Genomic DNA, 27,537 nt, shown 5'->3' with positions numbered 1-27,537 from the left:
CCATTTCTTAAGCTTTTCTCCTTTTAGAGTTTTACTTACTGATTCCTCTTTCTTGTTTTTATTACATTATTTGATTTTTCTTCTTTTTTTTTTCTTCTCTCAATTAATCAAATAGAGTCCTTCTCCCTCTCCTTCCCTACAGCTAATCCTATTTGTTAGTTGTTTACATTTTTTTTGGGGGGGGGGGAGTGGGAAGCATTCTTTTCCAACAAGCATTTTCTCACTTTTACTTTTTATTTTTTTGATTAGCTATTAATTTTGTGTACTCTAGACTTTTATTCTCTTGTTCATGGTCCTCATACTTATTTAGTATCTCTTTATTCTCTGCATTTTTCATAGAATCAAAACTTCCAAGGCAGCCATTGAGGAGGATTCTTCCCTCTAAGCAGTTTTGGTCATAGTCTTTTGTATAGTTTGCTCTATGGATTCCCCTTTTCTCTTGTTCCTTGGTTTAAGAAAAAAAAAATCCATTTCCCACAGATGACAGGACAGTGCTACCATGACAGGATCCCCTAACCCCATATATCTTGTCATGGAGCCCACTAATGACTTGTGCTCTCCCCTGATTATCTTCCTATCCCATTTGCCTCAAAATCTCTTACCTTGATCCATGCCCTCCTTCTCCAAGTCCACTCTTCCCCCCAAGTTATTATTTTAAGCATCAATTCTTTAGCACATTGTCCCCACCTGTCTTCATGGAATATCTCTTTGCCCATAGAAATATGCATCACCACCAAAACATGGCTTCCTTCTCACATCCTTTTTAAGCCTCCCCTCCTCCTCCCTTGCTCTCCTGCAGACTCTTCTCTTTCTGAGAACCCTAAGGAATCACTGTTTATTCATTGTTAGCTCTCAAATCGATCAGAATATATCATGTATTTTGCTTTTTCTTCCTTTTCCCCTCCTTCCATGAATCATCCCATTTTGTAACGGAATCCTACACACACACACATACATGCACATATACATGTACATATGTATGCGTACACATATATGCCTATTACACACACACACATATATATATTCATGTATATGTTTATATGTATGTTAATACATATTCATCTGAAGGCTGGGGGTCGTGAGATTCTATCCATGCTGCCTGAGGTCTGCTTTTCTATCATTACTTCCCACTGACTTTCCCCTTCAACTCAGTCTCTTTGTGAGTATTTAGAAAGAATTTTCTTGATGATTTTTCTGCTGTGACTGATATCATTATTTTCCTTCACTGCCACATTCATTCACCCCTCCTGTATTTATATTATAAGTCTGAGATAGTCAAGAAATGAAAAATTCTTCAGGTCTGGTTTTCATTCTAAGTATATATTTTTAAAAAATTATTATTGAATATCTTTTTTTTTCATTTTTGGTTAAACTTAGATTTTCAGCTATGTCATGTTGGGCTATCTCTTAAATCCCATTGTTTTTTAGAATACATTGTTCCATTCCCTCCTGCTTTTTCTGGTCAATGTAGAATAGTCCTGTATTATTCAAATTTTCATTCCTTTGTATTCGAATGTCTTTCTCTTGGTCCCTTCCAGAATTTTTTGTTTCTAAACTGAATTATTAAATGTAACCAAACACTATGTTGTCTTGGAATTTGCAGCCTTGAGTTTTTTGTTTGTTTTGTTTTGTTTTGTTTTTCCCCCTGGAAACAATCTATGGATTCTTTCAATTGGTATTTCTTTTTTTCCTTGGTCTTGACATTCTGGGCAGTTTTCTTGTATTATTTCTTCTGTTATAATCTTTTGTCTTTTGACTTGTATTCTTTGGGAGACCTGTAATCTTTAGATTATCTGTATGCATATGTTTTCAAGATCAATATGTTTTGCATGATTGGAGAATATATTTCCTTTGAACATTATTGCTTTTTGCTTTCCTTGTTCTATGTTGTCCTTCATTTCTGTGTATTTGCATTCCCAACAGTCTTCTCTTTTGTTTCTTTGGTGAAACCTGCAATCAGAGATTTAAGTTTTTCTATTCCTTCAGTTATTTCTTCTGTGCAGATCATAAATTATGCTTTCACAATTCTACTTTCTTTTTTTAAGACATTCAGGTATAAATGCTGTGATTCCATGTTTTTCTCAAATTTCACAGGGATCCTCTATCTAATCAAGTGCTAAGTTACTTTCCTTTGTTTTATAGTGTTCATTAATAGATGCCTGAACTCTTTTACTAAATCTGGAAGGCATATGTTCTTTTGTTGTCAATATTTTATATGTTCATTTATCTGCTTGTGCTCAGGGTCCTTCCTCCTGAGACCTCTGGTAACTGCAGTCTTTTTTCTCTTAGTTTCCCTTATTACTTTCTGACTCTTTACTTCAGGTGATGTTTTCCCTGAGGATTGAGACGTGGACTTCTCCCACACTGGACAGTTCACCATTTACCAATCTAGGTCTCTGCCCCAGTTGTCTTTTGGGAAGACAGAAATGTCCCCAGTTGTATTCTGAGATCTTTCCCTCAGATTTAGTAGAATTCTGAAGACCTCAAAGGCCAAGGCCTCCCGTTGCATCCAAGATCATCTCCAGTTGTCCAGATATATTTTTGTCCAGATGTCCAGATGGCTCTGGAGGGGAATGACCTTGCCAGCTTTCCCTCAATTTACCTGCATGTTGTACCACCATCTCCTTAATGTCATATCCTTGAGAAGGAAGGACAACATCAACTTAGCCCTATCCAGCCCCTTCATTCATGGTATTTTTTCTTATTGCCTCTTACTCAGTTCTCTGCCACAAGTTAGCACTCTGCCACACAGATACTATTGTAACTGGGATTGATTTCTGTCATTTGTGGTTACTATTTCCAAAGTTTTGGGAAGAACAGGAGGGCTTCAGGTATGGAATTGAACTCTATTTCAAGCCCAGACAAACCTGTCCTGCCCTCTTTGTTCCTCTGCTCTCCTCGAGATTTTTTCAGCACAGTGCGTTGACAAGGCATTATCACAGCTTTAGCAAATTCTTGCATTTTAAGGTTTGGATTTCCACTGCATTGGAAAGTGTGAGTGTGTGTGTGTGTGTGGGAACCAGATTGTATTTTGTTACAAGCTCAAGCAAGGGTCAGGTTGTCCTGTGCAGTTTCACTGCTGGCAGCATGATAAGCAGTGGGGTGGGGATGCTAAGTGAGAACTCAAAGTAAATGTTAGTTCATGGAGTTTTGGGGGTTTTACGCTTTGTTTGGGTTCCTGGCATCCTAGACCATGGAGACAACTGAAATTGCTTTATCTTTAGCACATAATTTCTATTGTAGAGAGATTTGTGAGGTTGTAAGGATCAAAGAAAATGTCTAGTTTTCCATCTTATTGGTCACAGTCTTTCCTGTTACTTTGAATAACACTACCATCCTCTCAGTCTCTTGGAGTCACAATCTGTTGCCAAGTCTACTTCTACCGTTAAAATTATTTTTAATTTGAATTTTTTGTTATTATTAGTCATTTGGAGCTTTTGTCAGTGCTAGTTGATAACTTCCATTTCTTTTTTTTTTTTAATTATAGCTTTTTATTTACAAGATATATGCATGGGTAATTTTTCAGCATTGACAATGCAAAATCTTTTGTTCCAACGTTTCCCCTCCTTCCCCCCACCCCCACACCTTGATGGCAGGTAGACCAATACATGTTAAATATGTTAAAGTATAAGTTAAATACAATATATGCATACCTGTCCATACAGTTATTTTGCTGTACAAAAAGAATTGGACTTTGAAATAGTGTACAATTAGCCTGTGAAGGAAATCAAAAATGCAGGCGGATAAAAATAGAGGGATTAGGAATTCTATATAGTGGTTCATAGTCATCTCCCAGAGTTCTTTTGCTGGGTGTAGCTGGTTCAGTTCATTACTGCTCTATTGGAATTGATTTGGTTCATCTCATTGTTGAAGAGGGCCACATCCATCAGAATTGATCATCATATGGTATTGTTGGATAACTTTCATTTCTTTTGAGAATCTTTTGTCCATATACTTTGTCCATTTATCTATTAGGAATTAGCTCTTATTCTAATATATTTGTATCAATTCTCTATTTATCTTGGGTATCAGACTTTCCTTTATTAAAAAATTTTACTGCAAATACTTTCCCCCATTGACTATTTCACCCTTTCATTAGGAAAAAATGTGCTGATTTTTGTTTGTGATAAATTTTTTAGTTTGATCTATCTTCTGTGATCATTTCTGTTGTATACTCAAGAACTCTTAGCCATAATTGTCAACAGTATCTCCTTTGCAGCTCCTCTGATTTGTTTTTTAAATTTTAAAAATAAATTTAATTTTTTTTTTAAACAGGCATTTTATTTTCTCTCCATCTCCCTGGGAAACAAATCAAAACAAAATCCATATATCAAATTACAAAATTCCTATATACTGACCCATCTTACTACTTCCTATATTATATCTACCCCAAATTTGAAAGAGGGTACCATTTTAAATAGTGTATCACCTACATATTCAATTGATCAATAAAGACTTATTAAATGCCTATTGTGTACCAGGCCCTATGGTAAGCCTAAGCTCAATTCATATCCCTCTGTCATGCTATCCTGCGTGCTGCCCATCTTGGGCTTTTCAAACCCTTAAATGACATCATTTGAGACACTTGGCATCACACAGTAATTGTTCATATTGAGGTAATCTACTATGTAGCCAATACAAAAACATAGACCAATGTCAGAGATCAAGATGGGAACCTAAGAGTTGTTATATCTCATTGCAACTCTTCAACAACCATGAATAGTTTTAAAATAAATTTTATTACAGTCCTTCAGTTGGTCTAGGGCCATCTGATACTATCCTGTGATGGATAATCTTACAAAGAAGGTATACATCCTGTGGTGCAGAGGTTCTAAACCTTTCTTGTGTGGTAGACTTCTTCAGCAGTCTACTAAAACATGGAGTCCTTGGAGTATAGTTTCTAAATGTATAAACGCGAAGGATCACAAAGGAAACTAATACACTGAAGTATAGTTACCAAAATTAAAAATAAAAGTTCACAAACCTCAGGTTAAGAACTCCTCTAAGATTATTGAAAGGCCAAAGATGTTCTTGAAGGACATCTTATACCTACATGAATTCCCATAGTAAAACATCTTGCTCTGGTATCCAGTTTAGATTTCTTAGTTAGATTGTGATGGATAAGAGAGGGGAAAGAATAAAGAATAACTACTGGCTCTCAGGTCCCTGGGAAATAGGGGGAGCTCCAACAAATTTCAACAGTCCTAAATCCCTCAGTGAATACCTGGTGTTGTTCTGAAATAGCCCAGGCAATAAAATTCAAGACAGCTGCAATGAGGAAAGTTTTAGAATTTATTTGGTACCTAGCTCCGAATTCCGTACCTTACAGAACTAAAGACATCCTTATAAGCATTTCTGTTTGGCTCGTTACATTTTGATTTGTGATTCGCATTTTACAACAGGAGGATGGGGGTTTTACAGTTAACATATCAGTTTCGAGTACCACCCTTCCCTCCCGGTACCACCCTTAAGAGCATTGTTGAGCCGGCCTTTTGAAATGCAGAAGAAATCCCCCAATCTAGCTGAGCAAACTTTCTTCTGCTGGCCGGAGGTGGAAAGGAGCGCCATGTCCATTTCACTCCTCCCCTTTTCACGTTCATAGTTGTGACTCATCTGAGGCCAGCCAGGAATCCTGAAGGTAAGAGCTAAGGCACTTAATTATACAGGGAGCTATGAGGAGGAGGAGGAAAAAACAGGAGGATTGGGCCTGGAGGTCCCGAAAGGAGGGTGGTCAGCCAAGGGGACCAGTCATAGAGTGACTCATACCATGATTGGGAAGCCTTATGAGTGGCCTCCCGGTCATCCAAAAGCTTATGCAAAGAGGACAGTGATTCCCTAATGACCCCAGATCGATTTGCATAGAAACAGCGTGACTCCCCCAGGGCCATGCACAATCCCCTTGCTTCATGGACAGTGGATCTAACCCATGGCGGGTCTGTAACACAACTTCTGCCAGGGAGCCCACTGACCTTCCTAGATGAGTAAGGAGACCCTCTAGGGTCCGAATGTCTGCACCGATCTGAGAGCTAACAAGGCCAATGTAATGCTGGAGAGACTAAGGCAAGACAGAGACCAGAGAGCTCCCAACATTCTATCAACGGGAGAGTCTGATTGACTGCACAGGACTCTCGTCTCAAATTATCCAGTCAGACAGAGATAAAGATATACTGGGACCAAGGAATCCATGTTGGTCCCAGGGCTGGAGGAGTCCAACAGCGAATGGAGGAACCCCAACTTCTTAAATACCTTTTCTCTAAACAAAAGAAGGAGTAAGAAGTGAGGGAAAACCTCTATCAAGATGGGGGAGGCCACGAATTCTAAGAACCCAGAGACAGGATGTCTGAATATAAAGATATCAATGAGACATCTTGGAATATTTTAGAGGGATATTGTAAATTCTTGAGGACACAAAAGAGTCAGGAGGTCTACTCTCTTGTTTATCTTGCTAATTTATAACCTTTGAACAAATAGTCCTCAGTCTTACTGGGTCAGAGGGGGATTTACAACTAAAGAGATTGAGACAGAACAGTTAAGGAAACTGAGACACGGGAAACTTGTACCGGGTCACTGAGTCAGGACAGTTAAAGAGAACTGTGGCATAACAGTTCAAAGCAATATACTTTGTCAGAGGATAAGATCATCCAGAGTGCAATGGATTGTTGTTTTGCCAAGCTCGGGGCATGTTGGGGTCCTCAGCTAGTGCAGACCTTCTGACACCAGCTGGTGTCTGAGCACTTACCCACAATTATTGTCGCCTCTATGACCTTTGGAAGATGGAAGTCTCCGGATACAACAGAGTAGTTCTGACACCCTTTATGCAGTTAAAGAAGCTTGATTGCTTGGTTACATTATCTTGTCTCTCTTCCTGCTTCCTCTTCTCTCTGCTGCCCTGTTCTTATGCTCCTCTCATCTCCCCTGCCAAAGTGCCCCAGTAACAAGTATGTGTTTAGCTTGTGTATCCAGGAGCCCAACTCCTGAGGCTGTGGGAGCGATCTTGATTTGGTGTGTGCTCGCTGCCTGTCCTGGTGTGGCCACAGGGTGTGTACCCCGAACCTGCAGCCAGTGAGGCAGAACTCACACCCAAAGCCTCAACATCCATTCCCAAGAGTGAGCTGACTGAGATCCAACCAGCCAAAGACCACAAGGGTCAAGTTTGCACAAGACTTGTCTTTGCTTAGACTTGTTGCCTATACAAATGGGGCATCATGTGCAAGATACACGATGAAGGGTCTCAAGATTAATGCAGACTCTTGCTATTCTGTTCCCTAGCATTCTTGTTACTAGGTACTCTAGCAGATTGAACCTTACCTCTGAGAAACTGGGTGTTTCCAAATACCTTGACAGTTTCAAGGCTCTTTTCCCGTACTACATCTTTGGGGAAGCCTTTCCCAGCACTATAATTGTCAGTGGTCTTTTCCTTCTCCAATTATGTTAGGTTTACTTATCTGATTATGTTATTTTTTTAGAATACAAACTTTTTGAGGGTAGGATATTTTTTCATTTTTATCTTTAATTCCTCATACACTGCCTTATACAAAGTAAGTATCTATAAGTATTTGTTGAATTAAAGACTTCCAAGGACTCAATATTTATCAAGAACTTATCATTGGATTTACGATTTTCTTGGAAAGAATAGTTTTGTTGATGGACTTTCTTGGAAATGAGATTGCAAAGAGGTAAAGAAGTGGAGGTAATAAATAGTGACAAAAGATCTGTGAAATTTAGAAATTCACCTTATTTCTCTGAATACAGCTTATTCCTCTGCAAAGTTATAGAATTGGAATAGGTGACCTCTTAATCCATGATCCTATGAAAAGGAGAAAAAATGTCTAGCAGTAGCTTCAGGAGGGTATCAAGATTAAGTGAAGGATAGGCAAAACCTGGGGATGTTTGTAGTCAGCAGAAAAGGAGGCAGTATATAAAGAGACTGTAGTTGATGAATAGAAAGAGAATGATTAAAAGGACAAACTCTTAGAGGAGTGGATAAAGGATGAAATAAAATGACATAAATAGAAGGGTTGGTCTTGGGCAGGGGGAGGGGAAAGAAACCATTTCCTTGTCAGAAATTTGAACAAAGGAAGACAGAACTTTTGAGGCACATGATAGGAGAGAGAAAGTATCTCATAATGAATACCGTTTTTATTTTTTTCTACCTAAGGTAAGAAGGTTCTCTGGATGAAAGTGGTGTAAGCTGAGCTTGAGGAAAATGGAAACAGCTGTTGGAGAAAATATAATGAGGAAAGGATAAAAGGATTGCTTTGTAGAAATAAGATCCCAGGTGAATTAGATAATAGATTTGTACAAGAACCTATTGATACTGTTATATAACTTCTAATTATATTCAATCTAAGAGTAGAAAATTAATGTAACCCAGGATTCAAGTTTTTCAAGAGTGATTGAACAAGGGATAGAGTGGCATGTTGAATTGCTTAACTCCAACTCAAAAGTTGAAGAGAGGGATGTGAAGCTAAGGCGTGGATAGGAAAACAGTCAGGGAGGGCAGGGCTCTGGAAGTGGCTGTGAAGAGAATGTGTACTTATTTCTAGTGACCCAGGGTATCAAGAGATATAAGAGAAAGCATACCCAGCACTACAGAAAATGGCCAGAGTTGACAGGAAATAGCTATATCACCACTAATGAAAGAAGGGAAGGGTTTTTTTTTTAATATTTTATTTTATTTTATTTAATAATAACTTTATATTGAAAGAATCCATGCCAGGGTAATTTTTTTACAACATTATCCCTTGCACTCATTTCTGTTCTGATTTTTCCCCTCCCTCCCTCCACCCTCTCCCCTAGATGGCAAGCAGTCCTATATATGTTAGATATGTTGCAGTATATCCTAGATACAATATATGTTTGCAGAACTGAACAGTTCTCTTGTTGCACAGGGAGAATTGGATTCAGAAGGTAAAAATAACCCGGGAAGAAAAACAAAAATGCAGATAGTTCACATTCGTTTCCCAGTGTTCTTTCTTTGGGTGTAGCTGCTTCTGTCCATCATTTATCAATTGAAACTCAGTTAGGTCTCTTTGTCAAAGAAATCCACTTCCATCAGAATACATCCTCATACAATATCGTTGTCGAAGTGTATAATGATCTCCTGGTTCTGCTCATTTCGCTTAGCATCAGTTCATGTAAGTCTCGCCAGTCCTCTCTGTATTCATCCTGCTGGTCATTTCTTACAGAACAATAATATTCCATAACATTCATGTGCCACAATTTACCCAGCCATTCTCCAATTGATGGGCATCCATTCATTTTCCAGTTTCTAGCCACTACAAACAGGGCTGCCACAAACATTTTGGCACATACAGGTCCAGAAGGGAAGGGTTAAAAGAGGAAAAGGTTCTAACTCAAAGAGAAGGTTGTTAATGGAAAAAGCAGGGATTCGAGGAGTCAAAGTAGAAGGGGAAAACAGAAAACCAGGAACTCCGAATTGTTCAGGTTTAAAGTGGCTAGATATGGAAGAGGAGCAAGGAGTGATAGCTCCCCCAAAAAGGGCTTTTGCCTTGGCAACTAGCAATATTAAATCACCGAGATTGAGAAGGAGTTAAGAAGAGCACAAAGTAGTGGATAGCCTTGTGAAAGGAAAATGATGTTTGATGTGAATCCAACCCTCAAGGGTCAATGATGATGGAGGGCAGAATAAATTTGTTCTCCTTCAGATACCATAGTAAAAGATAGATTAGGCCACTAGCTAAATAAATATTTGAGGTGTATTCATATTTGCCAGCAGTCTGTACATGTGAAGCAGCTGAAGGCTCCTACTGTCCCAAAATCACTTGTAATAAGTAGATAAACTAGGGTTTTGAATCCAGAGTCTTTTACCCTGTGTTCTATCCATTTTGCTACATTGCATCAGATCAAATAACTGGGGATAGGATATTGCTGAATTAGCACAGACTATGAACTACTAGAAAGTCTCTGAATCATTTAATCTTGACTTAGAGTAGATTCCCTCCCATTCCTTTAGTCATTGTTTAATCATGGCCTCCTGCATTTTGTATTTGTTAAATTTTCAAGGATTAGATTTTAATATGTGCTTTGGCTCTTAATGCAAATCAAATTGATAACAATAATAATAGCAGTTCACATCTATGTAGCACTTTGAAGATTAAAAAATGTGTTACATATGTTATTTCATTTGATCTTCACAATAGCTTTGGATACAGGTACTGTTATTATTCCCATTTTACAGATGAGGAAATTGAGGTAAACAAGGGTGATTCATCCAGAATCGTACATCTAGTAAGTATCTGAAGCAGGATTTGAACTCAGGTTTTCCTGACTTCAAATCCATTCTTTTACAGATAATTAAATTGAGGCTCTAAATGTCAAAGTGATTTGCCCACACAGCTAGTAATATGGTCTATTTATTGTGTACCATCCTGAACCATAACCTGACTTGTAATCTTGTTTGATCTCTGTATCTGTACAGAGGCATGCAACATTCTGTAAACAGACATAGTGGTTAATATACATGCCTGAAAATTCAGATCAAAACTCAGACAAGTCCCAAGATTTTGGGCCTCCATGATTTGAATTCAAGTGAAGAAGGACCAAATAGAATTGGCAGTTTATCTAGCTAAAACCAGCAACACTATTGAATATAGTATTACTCTTTAGGTTAGAGGATGTTTCAGCTTCTGTGTCCTATTTAGACATGACCTTGAAGAATAGTATTCAAAATCCTTAGAATGATTTTCTTAAGGTGATGAACATCCCTCTTTATTATCTATTTCCCTTTCTCCAAAATCTTGGAATGGAGGCTGGAGAAGAATGAAGGATTCTGTTACCCTAATATTAGTATTCAGATATTCAGACAATTGCGGAATTTTCCTCAAAAGTTTCTTCAAATTCCCCAGAATTTTTTAGGGCGTGTGTGTGTGTGTGTGTGTGTGTGTGTGTGTGTGTGTGTGTGTGTGTGTAAGTAAAAAATAACCTGCCATTTCCAAATATGGGTGGTGTCCTTGCATGTTTCTATTTGCTTTCTTGCTTTTTAAAGTGAAAGTTCACTGAATGCAGAGTCTGCCTTTCTATGTGCTATACACAGCCCACAACATACTATAGAGCTTATTAAATGTTAAGCAATTGAATATTTTATGATTTTTGTGGAAGTCAGGCCCAAGGAGTTATTAAGAATTCTAGTATAAATTAGTCTCTGGCATTTTGATCTCTAATTCCTGTCTTATGTTCTTGAAGGAGATTTTGCTAGCTAGATAAGAATTATTTTATTCAACTCCACAAACACCTATTGAATACACATTATATGTAAGGCATTAGATATAAAAAGTTAAATAATATGCAGACTTTTCCCTTAAATATATTACAATCTAATAAGATATAAATCTGTTGTTTATAACAGACTAGGTAATTTTCAAAAAAGTTGAAATAGAATGGTATAAGAAATTCAGGATTTGAGAAAGTCTTTGATCTGGGGATGATCAGGGAATACTTTATAGAGGGAGTGGTACCAAAGTTTCCCCTTAAAGATATGGCAAAATAGCAATAGGTAAGTAGGAGTAAGGAAAGAAGAGTACATTTCAGTCATAAGAGAGTATGGCACAGAGACTCAGAAAAAAGAGATAATCGGAAAAAGCCCTGCATGCAAATCCTTTGGTTTTACCATATAAAGTACCATATACTTTATAACATAAAGTATATCAAAAGGGAAAGTGTCATCAAACTAGGAACTTGTAAATTAGAAATAAGTTGTGGAGAGCCTTGAATGCCAGAATTAGAAAATGTAACTATATTCAATAATCTTTAAAAAGCAACTAAAGGTAGTTACAAATGTAACATGCTCAAAGAATGATTTTGTAGGTAGCTATAGGAAAAAAAATTAGAGAAAGAAAAAACTAAGGAGGAATCCTAATTAAAAGGCTTTCCTAATAGTCAAAGCAAGATATAAAGAGAACTTGAGCTATGCTGGTTGCAGTAGATATAAAAAGAACAGACATACACAAGGTCTCACATAGAATTGACAGAATATGGAAAATGATTGGAAGTAAGGGAGAAGGAATTCTTAAATATAATTATGGAGTTTTAAGCCTTTTTAACTGGATGTATTCAACAAAAAAATTAGAAAAGTTGGAGGGTTCAGTTTTTAGAAGATTATAAATTCAATTTTGTATACTACAAATGAAATGTTTACAATATATCCAACTGGACATATGTAGCATTTATTAGTGTATTACTGGAGATCTAGAGAAAGATCAAGGACAGAGATATACATTTTAAGATCATTGGTATAAAGCTAATAATTGAAACAATTAGAGTAGTAGTTAGGTAGAATATATAAAGAAAAAAGTAAGGACAGAAGTTTGAGATCTACATTAATCTACATAAAGAAGATGTCTAAAGAAACAGATTAATAGCCATAGAATGTAAAATCATGAGCATGTTAACATCATATAACAAAAGGAAAGAAAGTATCAAGAAGGAAGAATTGTTCAGTACAGTTATGCTGCAGAGGACAAGATGGTAACTGTAAAAAAAAAAAATGGAATTGGATAACTGGGTCATCACTGCCTCTGGGAACCATATTTCTTTCTTTCTTTTTTTTTTTAATTAGTACTTTAGGATTTCCTATTTTTAAATTTTAATTTTATTTTATATAATAATAACTTTATATTGACAGAATCCATGCCAGGGTAATTTTTTACAACATTATGGGACCCATATTTCAACAAAATAGTGGGAAGAAAAGTCATATTGCAAGGGTTTGAAGAGTGAATGGGTGGTGAGGCAGGAGACAGTAAGTAGAGTTAAAAGGTATTACTAGTTCAAAGAAAGGGACTTTTTTTTAAAAGACTAAGATGATCTTAACATATTTGTACATCCAGGAAAAAAGAGCCAGTAGAAAGGAAACAGAATGATATAGGAGAAAAGGGATGTTTCCTAGAATAAGGTTAAGGAGGAGATGTGAGGGGAAGTTAAGGACATTAGTAAAGAAATCCTATATTAGTAAAGATTTATTATCAGTAAATAATCAGTTTGATTTATATACCTATTTTATATATGTATATATTTGAGGTCACACAAAAATTTATCAGTCAAAAAGGGGTGGCAAGTAAAAAAGGTTTAAGAAGCCCTGCCCTACAGCATCCAATACCTTTGGCACATAAGGAATACTCAATAAATGCTTGTTGAAGAGAATTGAATTTTAACTCATTCCCAAACAAAACATCCTTATTTACAGAAGTAGGGAAGGGAGGAACAACAGAATAAACATATATAATGTCTCATATGTGCCATAGCTATGTGCTATGCTAAACAATTTACAAATATTACCTCATTTGATCCTCACAACAATCCTGGCATGTAGGTGCTATTATTATCATCCCTGTTTTACAAATGAGGAAACTGAGGCAAACAGCATGACTTGGCTGATATCATATGGGTAGTAAGTGTCTGAGGCTTTTTGTCATTACCTGTTAATAGGTGGTGCTCTCTAATGGTCCCTGTGTTTTTACCCCTTCCAGCTTACTGAAGTCGGAGTGTGATGATTACCTGTTGAGAACATCATCGTCCAGCAAAGGGAACAAATTGCTCAGTCCCAGTGAAGGGAACAGTACGGGGAAGAAAACAGTTGGATTTCGATCAACTATAGAGGAAGGTGCCCTTTGGATGTATCAAAAGAATGATATGAACCAATCCAGAAGAGGTAATTTGAAGTTCTGGGATACCAGAATGGAAAGGAAGTAGGAATGTGGGAAAATGCTGGTGCTTCAAAGCCACAGGGGTTTTGCAGTCTATTGAACACCAAAATTTCTTTGGACAACCATTACAAGATTATTTTAATTTAATCCATTCTGGCAAATCTGACATAATAAGCCAGAGTAGCACCAGGTATTGAATGGGTACCTAATAATTATTAATGAAAATGGCAAGGCAAAGTTTGTATCTACTGGAGAAATTAACTGCAACAACTGTTCTGAATCTTTGAAGAAAGAATATTTCCCAATTAGAAATAAAAGCAAAACTATTTTAGTCCTCACAAGAAGAATGCTTGGGTATCTTCATTGCTTTAGGAAAATTAGAACCTTGTTTTTCCCCAAACTTTTTCCTCAAGGAGAAAATAAAATTGACAGGGCCTACTGTTAGAGATGTCATCTTCTTTACTCTAATAGCAGCTCTACACAGATGGCTTGCTGTACCCTCTGGCTTACTTGCTACTTAGTCATTCCACTTTGGGGAGTGGAGAACCCAGACTTTCATTTAGGAGGAGAGAAAAAATTGGTATGGTGGTTTCATTGCAGTGCCTAACATAATCTTCTGTTCAATTATGAGCAGTTTTTTTTTTAACTTGTCAGCTAGTCTGTGGAGTATGTCAGCACAAAAATAAAATGGTAAAATGAGAAAAATGTGGCTCAGTTCTCCAAGGGACAAATAACTTGTGTTATTGGTTAAGACCACAGCAGCATTACAAAGCAGACTTTGGAAAGGCACTTTGGGAAAGGTATCATCAGGCCAGCCCTTGCTGTGGTGGAGGTTAATCTCTCCCAGGCCCAGCAACAGAAGCTAGAAGCTTGGAAAGGGCTTGTGTCCAAAAAAATCAATTTCTAATTTGAAACAAAATCATTTTTGACTAACAGGGGTTCAAGACCCATTACTTTTGCTGTATAGTCTGCTGACATTTCAGCACTTTCTGTTGTGCACAATGAATCCTAATAGTCATTTTATAACATTGCTACACCAATCAATTTAACCAAGAGAAAGTCGTTTCAATTCCACAAAGTTTTCAGGAGCAATTTTCACTGATGGTTTTCTGTTTTATTAGCATTATTTTTCCTTTTTTTTCCTTTTTGGGGGGCTTTGCAGTATTTTTGTGGTGAAATAGAGATTTTTCACAGTTGCAAAAAATTTTGGCCTACAGTATTTTATTAACTTTACACTCACATGTGTCTTTTCTTCTTCTTTCCTTTTGGTCTATAGCCATTAGCAAAGTATATATATAGCCTTCTTGGTAACTAAAAGTTACTGAAGGCTTACTTGGAGCTACCCTGCCTGTTGCAGAGCTAAATGTACAGGAATTGCAATGTGGAGCAGAATTATTGCATTGGCATTTGCTGTGTCACACTACCATGTTTGGGAAATAAACTTGCCAAGGTGTGCTGCAGTCCAGTTGGACACCCTGTTTATCACAGGGCAAATGACCTAGCACTAATTGCCTAAGTTAAACTGCTTGGTTTAGTGCTTCCTTAATTGGTTTTCTCTCTGTAGCATGCTTGAATTTTTGAATATACTTTTTCTCTCTTTTATTTCCTTTTGTTTCTTTTGTCATTGTCCTTTAGTCATTACAGTACTACACAGGGCATTTACTGCAGGATCATTAATCTTTATTACCAATCTCTTATTCCTTTACCTCTTCCTATCCTCCCCACCATTATGCCAACTTTATTGGAGCTGGTCATATAGAAGAGATTTGATTGCTGTCTTAGTGCCTTTGTATTAGGAAGAATGCATACATTGTTGTCAGAATCACATTTAAGGGGCAAATTGTTTCTTTTTCTCAAATGCTTGAGTTTTCATATTTTAGTTTCTTTTATTGAACTGTATAGAATAGGAAACATTTACTTCATGAATTGTAAGTTTAGGTCAAGAGCTTCTAGACCCAAGGCATGAGTCTGAAAATCCGGTGCCTGCTCTTTTTACTTCTTTCCCTTGCTTTTCTCCCTGTGCCCACATTCCTCCACATGGCCACATTCACAATTCTCCTTTTCCAACTTTCCTCCTAAGATCTTTTGTCAAATCTGGTACCATCAGTCTTTTCCTAGTAAAGCAGTCCAGAAGTAAGGTGCGAGCTTGTGGCTCTTGAACAGGTTTGAAATGACTGAGCTTATGGTTTAATTAGGGCTGCTACTGGTGGGTATCAGTTATCCCAACAGTCAAGAGCTACCACACCAAATATTTCTAGGTTCTCAGATTGTCTTTTCTGAGATGTTTCTTTTCAACTTTGGGAGGAAATGAAATGACTTGCAAGGAATCATGCTGTTTAAACTATACTGGTATCTTTTGATCAGGACCTTCATTTTGTCATTCTTACACTTGCAATGGGAGATGCCTCCAGTACAAGGGCTGGTCATCCGCCTCTAGTGTCTACCCACCACCCAATTCTCACTTGGGGCTCTAGAAAACTGTAAGGTGCAGCAGTCACATGCCAACAAGCCATTTTAACAGACAGGGTAAGCCAGGTTGAGAATAACCAAGAGATTTGAAACCCATCAGTGAGTTGGAGGGAAAAGGGGAGGAGGGGTGTCTGCCCATGTGAAGATATTCCTAGGCAGAAGGTGCAGATAAAAACGACTTGTTCCAATGGCCACAGAAGCAGCTGAAGCACAGGCATCATGGAGTGCTTGGAGCTCGGTTAGATATCAAAATGCTCATGTCATCCAGTGCGTCCCAGGCCATTGCTGGTCTGGTTAGCTTTTGTTTTGCTACTGAACTTGAATGACTCTGTAAGAGAGAGCAAGGTAGACAATTTCAAGCAACACAGCTTCACTTGGATCTAAAAATGGGCCGGTCAAAAAACAGCCCCACACCATTCTACTATTTTTACCTATCTCAGAGTCCTGTGATGAAACCCCAGATGCAAATGTACTGGGAGAGGTACACCCAGTATACTGGGTATCCTGTACACCCAGGCCCAGGGTGATCATCTTACTTGACTGAAGCAGCAGAGGGATTCAGCAGCCCCCTGGGTGTCTGACATGTTGTTTTTTATAGGATCTCCTGTTAACTTTCTGGCATGAAAAGGTACCTCAGAATTTTCTACATCATCTAACCCTGCCTTCTTACTGCAGCAAACTAGGATGTCTACCACCTTGTGGTTGAAAAAGAAAAAAATGTATAAAAACTTTTCTGAAGAAAACACGTACAGTCAGCATGGCCCAGCACCAGCTATGCAGGATTCTGATGCATTAGCACCCTAGATTTTACAGCTACAATGAAACAGAGACACTCCTAACAGCTCCAGGGCAGAAAAGAGGGCTTATGCTCAGGTCTTTAGAAGAATCTCTGAAAACAGTTGCACAAAACCCCGGAAGCTTGGGACAGTGTACCTTTACTCTTGAAACAAACTTTAACAAAGAGTTAAAAGCCAAGTAAGTAATAAACTAGGAAAATGAGCAGTAAACCAAAAAAGTTTCTGGCCATTGAAAGTTACTATGGTGGTAAGGAAGATCAGAACACCCAGTTAGAAGAAGATAACAAAGTCATAACTATTACATCCAGAACCTTCAAGAAAAATAAAAATTGGGGGGGGGGAAGAAAGAAAGAAATAAGAATTGGGCTTAGGCCATGGAAGAGTTCAAAAGAGATTTTGAAAATGAAGAGAGAGAGAGGAAAAATTAGGAAAAGAATTGAGGATGATACAAAAGGAAATACAAAAGCTAATAGGGAGAAGAATACCTTAAAAGCAAAATTGGCCAATTGGGAAAAAAAGTCCAGAAGCTCACCAAGGAAAATAATTCCTTAAAAATTAGAATTGAGCAAATGGAAGCTAATGACTTTGTGAGAAATCAAGATACAATAAATCAAAACAAAAAAATAGAAAAAATGTGAAATATCTCATTGAAAAAACAGCTGACCTGGAAAACGGATCCAAGAGAGATAATTTAAAAATTATTGGTCTACCTGAAAGTCATCATAAATTTAAAAAAGAGCCCTGGACATCATCTTTCAAGAAATTATCAAGGAAAACTGTCCTGATATTCTAGAACCAGAGAGTAAAACAGAAATTGAAATAATCAATTGATCATGACCTGAAAGAGATCCCAAAATGAGAAAACTCTCAGGAATGTGATAAGTCAAAGAGAAAATATTGCAAGTACCAGAAAGAAACAATTCAAGTATAGTGGAGCTATAGTCAGTAAAACACAAAACTTAACAGCTTCTACATTAAAGGACCAGGGGACTTAGAATATGATATTCCAGAGAGCTGTGGAGCTAGGATTAACCAGCAAAACTGAGTATAATCCTGAAGGGAAAAAGGTGGATATTCAGTGAGATAGAGGATTTTCAAGCATTCATGATGAAAAAACTCAAACTGAATGGAAGATTTCATTTTCAAATTTAGGATTCAGAAGCATAAGGAAGTAATCAGGAAAGTGATATAAGGGATTTTATAAGATTTATCTTTTTACATTCCTACATGGGAGAATAATACTCGTAACTCCTTAGAATTTTATTATTATGACAGTTTAAAGAGCATATAAGACAGAGGGCACAAGCATGAGTTGAATATGGAGAGATAATATCTTTTTTAAAAATGATGAAATTAATGGATAAGAGGGGAATGTACTAGGAGAAAGGGAATGGTATAAATTATTTGCCATAAAAAAAAGAAGCAAGGAAAAGCTTTTACAGTGGAGGGAAAGTGGGGGAGGAGAGAATGATTGAGTGAATCTTCAATTTCATCAGAATGACTCAAAGAAGAACACACCCAGTAGAACACACTCAGATAGAAATCTATCTTACCCTGCAGGGAAATAAGAAGGTAATGGGATATGGGAAGAGGGGTGGGTGATAAAAAAGAGGGCATATTGTCTTCAACACTTTTGCCAATAGACAGGATGAAAGGAGACACAGAATAGAATAATTGGGGAGTGGGGATACAATTAACAATAATAATTGTAAAAAGACTGTTGAAGCAAGTTTCTCTGATAAAGCCTTATTTCTCAAACATAGAGGAAAAGAGACAAATTTATTTATTTTTAAACGTCCTAATTGATAAATGATCAAAGATATGATCTATCCAAAGAGCTATAAATTCATGTATATTCTTTGACCTAACAATGCTACTATCAGGCACAAATACCAAAAGAGATTTTTTTTTAAAAAAAGAAAAAGAATCTATATGTACAAAAACATTTGTAGCTGCTCTCTTTTCAGGGCAAAAAAAACCCCAAATTGAGGGGAAACCCATCTATTGGGGCTGCATAATTTGCGATATATGATTGTTATGGAATATTATTCTTCTATGAGAAATGATGACCAGGATGCTCCCCCCCCCAAAAAAAAAAGCCCTCAAAAGTCCTCCATGAACTCAAGCAAAGTGAAATGTACTGTATACAAAGTAATAGCAATATTCTGAGATGACCAGCTGTGACTTTGCTAGTCTCAGCAGTACAATGATCCACAACTACTCTGAAGGACTTGTGATGAAAAACTCTATCCATACTCAGAGAAGAAACTGATTGTGACTGAATACTCTTTTTTAACTTTTAACTTTATTTTTTTTAGAGCTTTTTTAAAATTAGGGTGGGAGTTCTATAGTTGTTTTTTTTCTCTACAACATGACTTTTATAGAAATGTTGTGCACAATTTTACATGTGGTTTCTTGATGGGAGCTGGGGGAGGGATAAAGGAGAGAATTTGGAACTCAAAAGTTTAAAAAAAACAAATTAAGATTATTTTAAATGTAAGTAGGGAAAATATTAAATAAATTAAAAAAATTATTTCACTCACCATTGATACATGGAATGCACATGTTTATAGATTACATGAAATCCAGTCGATTTGATAGATGAAGTTTTCTTATAAGAGAAATCATCAGGCATCACATCCAAATAGCCATGATTGAAACAGAGCTGTCAAATGAAGGCCGGCTTACTGAAATCAGAGCTGGATACACATTTTTCTAGAGTGACTGAAGTAATGGGGAACCTGAACCTGGCATTAATTTAGCAATCAAAATTAATCTTGCCAACAAGCTTCCCAAAATATGCCTCCCAAAAGAAGTGAATGATAGGCTCATGACAATGCTATTACCATTTGCAGGAAAGCATCACCCCACCATTATCAGTCTCCCATCATGATGAACCTTGATAAGGTCAAAGAAAATTTTCCTGGAGACCATCATCAGTGTGCCAAAAGAGAACAAACTTGAATTTCTGGGAGAGTTTAATGCCAGAGTATGCATGGATTTTCAGACATGGCAGGGAGTCCTTTGGAGAAATGGAGTTGGAAGCAACAACAGCAGTGATTATTTACTGTTGAAGACTTGTGTGAATCATGACATTCTCACCACCAACATAGTCTTCCATTTATATAAATGCAATAAAATTTCATGGATGCAGCCTTATAGCAAACATTGACATTTAATAGACTATGCCATTATAAGGAGATAAGGAGAAAAGATATACAGGATATGAGAGGGATGAAGATAATATGTGGTACAGAGTGCTGGACTGATCATAGACTTATCTTCCAACAAATTAAACATTTGCATACAACAAAAGCAACAGCTCCAAAGCACGAAAATTACCAGATGACTTATTGTCTGGGCACGAATAATATATTAATAATTTGGCGGGAAAGCTGAGCCAACACACAGTTAGAAAGAGTGGAACAGAAAATAAGGTAGGCATCATTCACAAATTTGGTGTCTTTTTTTTTTTTTTAACTCATCTGGACCAGAACACTTACAAATATGAGGACTAGTTTGATAAAAATAATGGGGAAATTCAGAAGCTGCTAAATGAAAGACAACTCCACAGAATTTAGCCATTCATTAATCCATCTCTAAGAAGGCAGCATTTAACTCTCAAAAGTGCAAGTGAAGCTTAGAGATATGCAAAATTTTGGGCTTATGAAAAGTAGATAAAATTCAGTTTTATGCTGATAGTAATAATCTAAAGTGCTTTTATGATGTTCTAAAGGGCATTTATGGGCCAAAGACCTACAGTATATCTAAACTACTCAGTATTGATGGAGCTATATTGATTGTTGCCAAGGACAGGATATGTTTCCATAGTGTTCTCAGCAGAACATCATCAACCAGTGCCAAAATCAATGACCACATGCTTCAGATTGAAGCCGGACATCTCTAGCCAAACTTTCCAACTGAAGAAGAGTTTTTGAAAGCTGTTAGGCTCCTCTCATATACCAAAGCACTTGATGCTGATTCTATTATATCTCTATTACACCTGAGATTTACAAGACAAGGGATCCATTTCTCAAACAGCACTTCTTGCCTCTCTCTATAAAGGAAAGGGAAATAAGTTATCCTTTGACAATTACAGATTTGAGGAGCAGAGAAGCAGAAAAGGTCTTTCTCATAATCATTCTTGCCAGAATCCTCCTTAATGTGTTGATTCTTCACTTTGAAGATGGTCACCTACCTGAGAGCCAAAATGGCTTAAAAAAGGGCCAAGGAATGGGTGATGTGGTGTTTGCTGCCCAACAACTCCAGGAGAAATACCAGGAGCAAAACAGATATCTGTATCAAAGTTCACCAATCTGACTAAGGCCTTTGTTATTGTTAATATTAAGGGCTTGTGAAAGACCATGGCAAAATTTGGTTGTTTGGAAAAGTTCATCGTATCATACACCAGTTCCATGCAGCATACTTATGTGGGTTCTGAATATTGGACAATTCTCTTGTATTTTCCTAGTCACCAATGGAGTGAAGCAGAACTGTGTGCTTTCTACCATGTTTTTTAGCTTGATCTGTTCAACAATATTGTCAGATGCCTTTAGCAAAGACAAAAACCACATCAAAGTCAGCTACCACACTGACAGTAAATTATTTAACTTAGAAAAGCTACAAGCAAAAACCAAAGTAGAAGGTGAGTTGGTGTGCAGTTTCTTGTTTGCAGATGATCGTTTACTCAATGCAGCCTCTGAGATTGAGATGAAACAAAGTATTGTTATCTCTGCTATTTATACTAATTTTGGCCTCACAATTGGCACCAAGAAAACAGTTTCTTCACAGTCAGCACCATATCATGCATACATGGAAACATCAAATGGAGAAATTTTGAATGCTTTGTCTAAGTTCACTTATCTTGTTAGTTCTCCAGGGATGGATATATATAGATATAGATATAGATATATAGATAGATAGATAGATATAGATAGATATACATGGTATATATAAATCCATAAATATGGAGGCATTACACATAATTTACATAAGCACATAACAATATAACACAGGCTAGTAGTAATGTAACAAAGAACATAATCAACATGAGAATTTATACATGTCCACACACGTGTGTGTGTGTGTGTGTGTGTGTGTGTGTGTGTGTGTGTAAATAAGTGGGAGAGAGGGAGAGAGAGAGAGAGAGAGAAGATAAGGCTAATGGCATGCATTCCAGACCTACCTCATTCTTTGGGAACCTCTGAAGGAAATGCAGGAGAGAAGAAGTGTTAGACTACTTATCAAACTGAAGATCTATAAAGCTGACCTCATTGTTGGATGCCTGTGAAACCTGGAGGACATACTAGATCATGCCAAGAAACTAATTGCTTTCATTTGAACTGTCTTAAGATTTTGAATACCATCTGACAAGATAAGGCACTTAGACCCTGAAGTCCTTTTTTTGAGCTCTGAAGTATCAGGCATTCACACTTTATTGCAAAGAGTACAATTCTGATGGGCTGGCCATTTTGGGCTAATGACAAACATGCATTTGTCTTAAAGACTATAATACAGAGAACTCACTTGAGGCAAGTGTTTACATGGAGGTCAGATGAAGGAATACAAGGACACTCTCAAGGTCTTTCTGAAGAACTTTCAAACTGATTGTGAGATATGGGAGATATTGGCATGGGACTCAGATCAAAGAAGGCTCTGTGCTCTATGAGCAAAGTCAAATTGCAGTAACTCCAAAAAAGAATGAAATGTGCAAATTTAAACACATCTTCACTCCAAATGATCATATTGGCCAATTGTACTCAACCTGTTGTAGAGACTTCTGATCTTATATTGATCTGATCAACTAAAATAGGACATGCTATATCTTGACATAGCAACGTCATTTTGATTCTCTTCAAGCATGAAGGACAACTAAGTATTAGTCTAGTCTTAAACCATTCATTGAAGAGGCAGTATCTTTCTCAGAAGAAGCATGTAATACTATTCTTTCAGAATACTTCCAACTTGCACAATAAATGTTAGAATACCTCCAACTCCAGTTAATTGTCCCGCTAACTGTCAGAGGAGGGAACTTTAAAACTCCCAAATAGCATTAATTATAAGCCCAAAAAATTTTACTTCTAAATAACAAATTCCATTAGTTGAAGTTTCAGATAACTCCTAAACAGATATTTACCATAACCTACCATAACCTTATATTTTTAACAGGAAGAATTTGTCTCAGTAAGTTCACTTCTTTCATATCTAAGTAGATCTTCCTGAGTTCAAATCAGACCTCAGACACCTGCTATATGATCTTGGACAAGTCACTTAATTGTATTTGCTGCAGTTTCCTCATCTATAAAATGAGTTGGAAAAGGAAATGGTAAACTACTCCAGTATCTTTACCAAGGAAACCCCATGGGATCACAAGGAGTTAGACATGACTAAAATGACTGATTGACAAGTCTTGGGTTAGTATGCTCGACTTTTCAAAGTATGGAAAATAAAAGGAATATAAAATAAAGACAAAATAAGACAGGAATTATGATTTCTTTGATATAGGAAACTCCTTCTACCAATGAAGATTGGCATCTCCCTTCATAACTTATAATGTTACAGTATCCTGTGGCACCAAGAGATTGTGACTCACCCAGGAGGCGAAGATAATTAACAGTGTCAAATGCTGTAGAGAGATAAAGAAAATGATAAGGACTGAAAAATGGCCATAATTTGACAATTAAGGAATTGTTGTTAAATTTGTAGAGAACAGTTTCAATTGACTGATAAGGTAAAAAGCTACATTATAATACATGAATGAGAAGTGGAGGCAAATGGACTAAATAGAGAGCCTTGTAAGGACTAGCTATGAAAGAATTAAGTGATGTAAGAACAAGACTTGAGAGTATGATACAATCAAGTGAAAGCTTTTGAGTTTGTGGAACTTTTTTATTTGTTTTAAATGCGTTTATTTTCAGTTCCATATTCTCACTCTCTACTTCTACCCCATTGAGAATGCAAGAATATAATACTCATTATATACATGAAGTTATATCAAACATTCATGCATTAGCAATATTAGGGGAGAGGGGTCAAGATAAATATATATGTATGTATGTGTGTATGTATGTATATATATATATATATCATTTGTGCACATCCATAAATTCTCTGTTTATTTTAGGACAATTATTACAAAATCTGTCATTTGTATCGCTAGTCCAGTGCTTAACAGTGCCTGATTTAAAATAGGCAGTTAATGTTGATTTGATGCTCATTCCACTTCTGATCCTGCTTCTAAGGCTGTTATTCAGTCAATAAATCTTACATGGCATTATTTTAGATCAGGCCTGTGGCATATCTGTAATATAGATCATGTTGTGCTAAGGAATTGAGGTTCAACAAGTGAGTCAGTATAAGGAAGTATGAGAAGAGAAGATGGGATTAGTGTGAAACCCAGTGAAAACTAGGGTTTTTGGAATCGTGAAAAGACTGGTGGATGGAGACTGGGTTTTTCTGCTATTACTTTGAGTTCTGATTCTATCTCCTGTGTCTTACCCCAAAAGAATATCAACATTATGGGTAACAGTGAGAAAAGAACCTTAACCAATGTTATGTCTCACTGGCATTGTCTCTGTTTAGGAAAAGAGCACTTGGAAAGTTAAGGGATGGGAAGTTTCAATGACCCCAACATCAGAGTATGTGAGAGTACATATATGTATAAGTCAATAGCAGCTAAGCAGAAATCAGTCTGAGCTCTGATATAGTTGGCACTAGTCTGCAGGACTGTCCTTTTAATTCTTTCATATTTGTTTTTATAAATCTAAGTTAGTTGATAAATTTCCATGCAGAATTTTATTATTCGTCAGACTCGTTTCTGTTTATGTCTTCAAATTTAATTCTTAAGAGAAGAGAATGCTGTACCTCCATCTCTTCTTTGTGGAGGTGGAGTATAGCATATGTGGAATATTGTATATATTTTCCAACTTAAGAGGTACATCTAGATAGCCTCAAAGATCCCTTCCAACTCTTGTGATTTCGTGGTCAGGAGTGGGGATTCAGCTCTTAATTTGCTACTGTTTGCTCTATCAAGGAATATAATCAAGGATATGATATGAAAGGATTGTACAAAAATCCTTTTGATATGGAAGGATTGTACAAAAAGTGGTTAGCAAAGGACTGGAATCCAGTATAAATGAGGAAATAATAAGTATACCAAGCTATCCAGGTAGCTAGGTGGTATAATGGATAGATTAAGGAGCCTAGAATCAATAAGAAACATCTTCCTGAGTTCAAATCTAGCCTCAGATACTAGCTGGGTGACCCTAGACAAATCATATCACTCTGCCTCAGTTTCCTCATCTGTAAAAATTAACTGGAGAAAAAACCACTATGATCTCTTTGCCAAGAAAATCCCAAATAGGATCACACAAAGTTAGACATTATTGAAATGACTGAACAACTAAGCTATCCCCCAGTTGGTGCAAGTCTAGTTATCCAATTGCTATTAGTGGTCAGTTAATCACCTATTAAGCATCTAACACTGCGGTAAATCACTGTGTATCAGGCACAGTGCCAAGTCCCAGTGATAGCAAAAAAAAAAAAAGTGATAGGAACACAGGGCTGGTTGTAGACAAATGACCTATATTTCAAAGAGCAGACTGAGGTTAATTCTTCTAAATATAGGTCAGTGAGCTTTACTTTGATACCCTGCAAAGCTAGCAAAACAAATTTTTTATGGAGTTGGCTTGTTGATATTGAGAAAAGAATTGAGAATTACTAACACTGAGCTTGGATTTGTCGAGATTAATCTTACCAAACTAACCATTTCCTTTTTTGGCAGTGTTAAATGATTGGTAAATCAGAGGAATACCAGAGAAGTAGTATACCTGGATTTAAGCAAGGCATTTTACAGTTTCCCATGCTATATTTATGGACAAGATGGAGAGATATGAGCTGAATAATAGTACAGGTAGGTGGATGCAGGAACTGGTTGACTGATCAGACCAAGGGAATTGAGCTACTGGTTACTCAATGGCAACCTTGAAAACAGTCACTAATGGAGTAGTGTCACGGGATATAACTTTGGGTTCAAAATTGTTGTCAGTCACATGAAGGCGTAAATAGTATGTTTATTACCTTTTCAGATCACAGTAAGTTGAGAAAGATAGATTTGATATAATTCAAATGAAAAAAGAAGTAAAAACAACAGGCCAAATTTAATATGTTGACACTTTTTTAAAGGGGATAAATATGAAGTCCTGCCCCATAACAATAGTGATATGTTTTAGTTTTAGGTGCCACATTCTGAGAACACCATCCCAAAGCTGTATGTAGCTCATTCCATGGAAGGAAAACTAGGTTGGTGAGGGGCACTAAGAACCATATGTTGCTGAGCTCTTAAGGCTCAGTAAAGATACTTAGGGCGAGACATGATAATTGTCTTCACTTATTTGAAGAGCTGCCATGTACAAGAGTGATTAGACTTCACAAAAGAACAAAATTTCAGTTCTGGAGAGACCTTAGCAGACATCTAAACTACTCCATACTAACTTCTCCAATTAAGTGACATTTCACTCTCATACTGCCACCCCCACTCCAATGATGAAAAATTCACTGGATCCTGAAACTCATTTCCCTTTTGGATAGCTCTAATTGCTAAGACATTTTTTCTTTTATCATGATAAAATTTGCTTCTCAGCAGCTTCTACCCAGTGTATTCCTAGCTTTGCTCTCTGGGACTGAGGGAAATAAAGCTAACCCTTATTATGTATGGCATTCCTGATAACTGAAGTCTTCTCTTCTTAGAACTCAAAATTCTGAGTTCCTTAAGATGAAAACTTTAGGACAGGGCTTCAGGTTTCCTCACAATTCTGGTTACCCTTCTCCCTGAAGTGCTCCAGTTTGATGCTCTTACCAAAATATACCTCCCAGAATCAATTAGATTACAAACATTGAATAAGAGAGTACCAAATAAATGTCACTTCCTTTGTTCAGGCCACTATACTATCAAAGTAGCTTAAAATTTTACTAGCTTTTTTGACTGCCATGTCACCTTGTTGATTCCTTTTGAGCTTTCGGTACACTAAAATTCCCAAATATTTTTTACCCAAGCTGTTAATTATTTATACCTCTATAATAATATTCTATCCTTATTAAATTTCACCCTATTGAATTCAGTCTGATATTCCAGCTCCACATTCTTTCATTTACCCTTCCATTTATCCCCTTCTAGTTTTTTGGTGTCTACAAATTTGTGAAGTATCTTAACTATGCCTTCATCAAAGTTATTAATAAAACTGTTAAACAGGAAAAGAGAGCGACTTTCTGGACCACTCCACATTAACATTCATCCATTAAAGACTGAAACAGTCATTCAATCAGTTCTGAATCCATCCAACTGAATTATCATCTATTCACATCTCTTCCACTCTTTTCTCAAGGGTATGTTGTGAGAGACTTTGTAAAATTCCTTGTTATATTGGGGTATTCAGTAGCTATGAAATTTTCCTGATCTCGGTAGCCTTGTTACATAGTTTGCCATGATCAATTATTCATTAATGTTCCATTTCCCTAATTAGAAACTTTGACATTGCCCTAACTGACCATAACCTCCTGGCATACCATCCCTATGTTTTATTCTTTCTATATCTGTTCTTTGCCATTGA

General features: G+C 36.8%; 1 protein-coding gene across 2 annotated transcripts in view; it reads left to right on the top strand.

Annotated features, from left to right (window-relative positions):
- KIAA1328 (KIAA1328 ortholog) overlaps positions 1 to 27,537 on the top strand; it is a 527,008-nt gene that overhangs the window by 420,372 nt on the left and 79,099 nt on the right. For both annotated transcript variants that reach the window (XM_051969744.1, XM_051969743.1), the window contains one exon: positions 13,488 to 13,669. In XM_051969744.1, the coding sequence (XP_051825704.1) occupies positions 13,488 to 13,669 (182 nt within the window). The remainder of the gene's footprint in view (positions 1 to 13,487; positions 13,670 to 27,537) is intronic.

The sequence above is a fragment of the Antechinus flavipes genome, chromosome 1 (genome assembly GCF_016432865.1).
Source record: "Antechinus flavipes isolate AdamAnt ecotype Samford, QLD, Australia chromosome 1, AdamAnt_v2, whole genome shotgun sequence".
NCBI classification, from domain to species: domain Eukaryota; kingdom Metazoa; phylum Chordata; class Mammalia; order Dasyuromorphia; family Dasyuridae; genus Antechinus; species Antechinus flavipes.
This window is presented reverse-complemented; position numbering and strand designations above follow the sequence as displayed.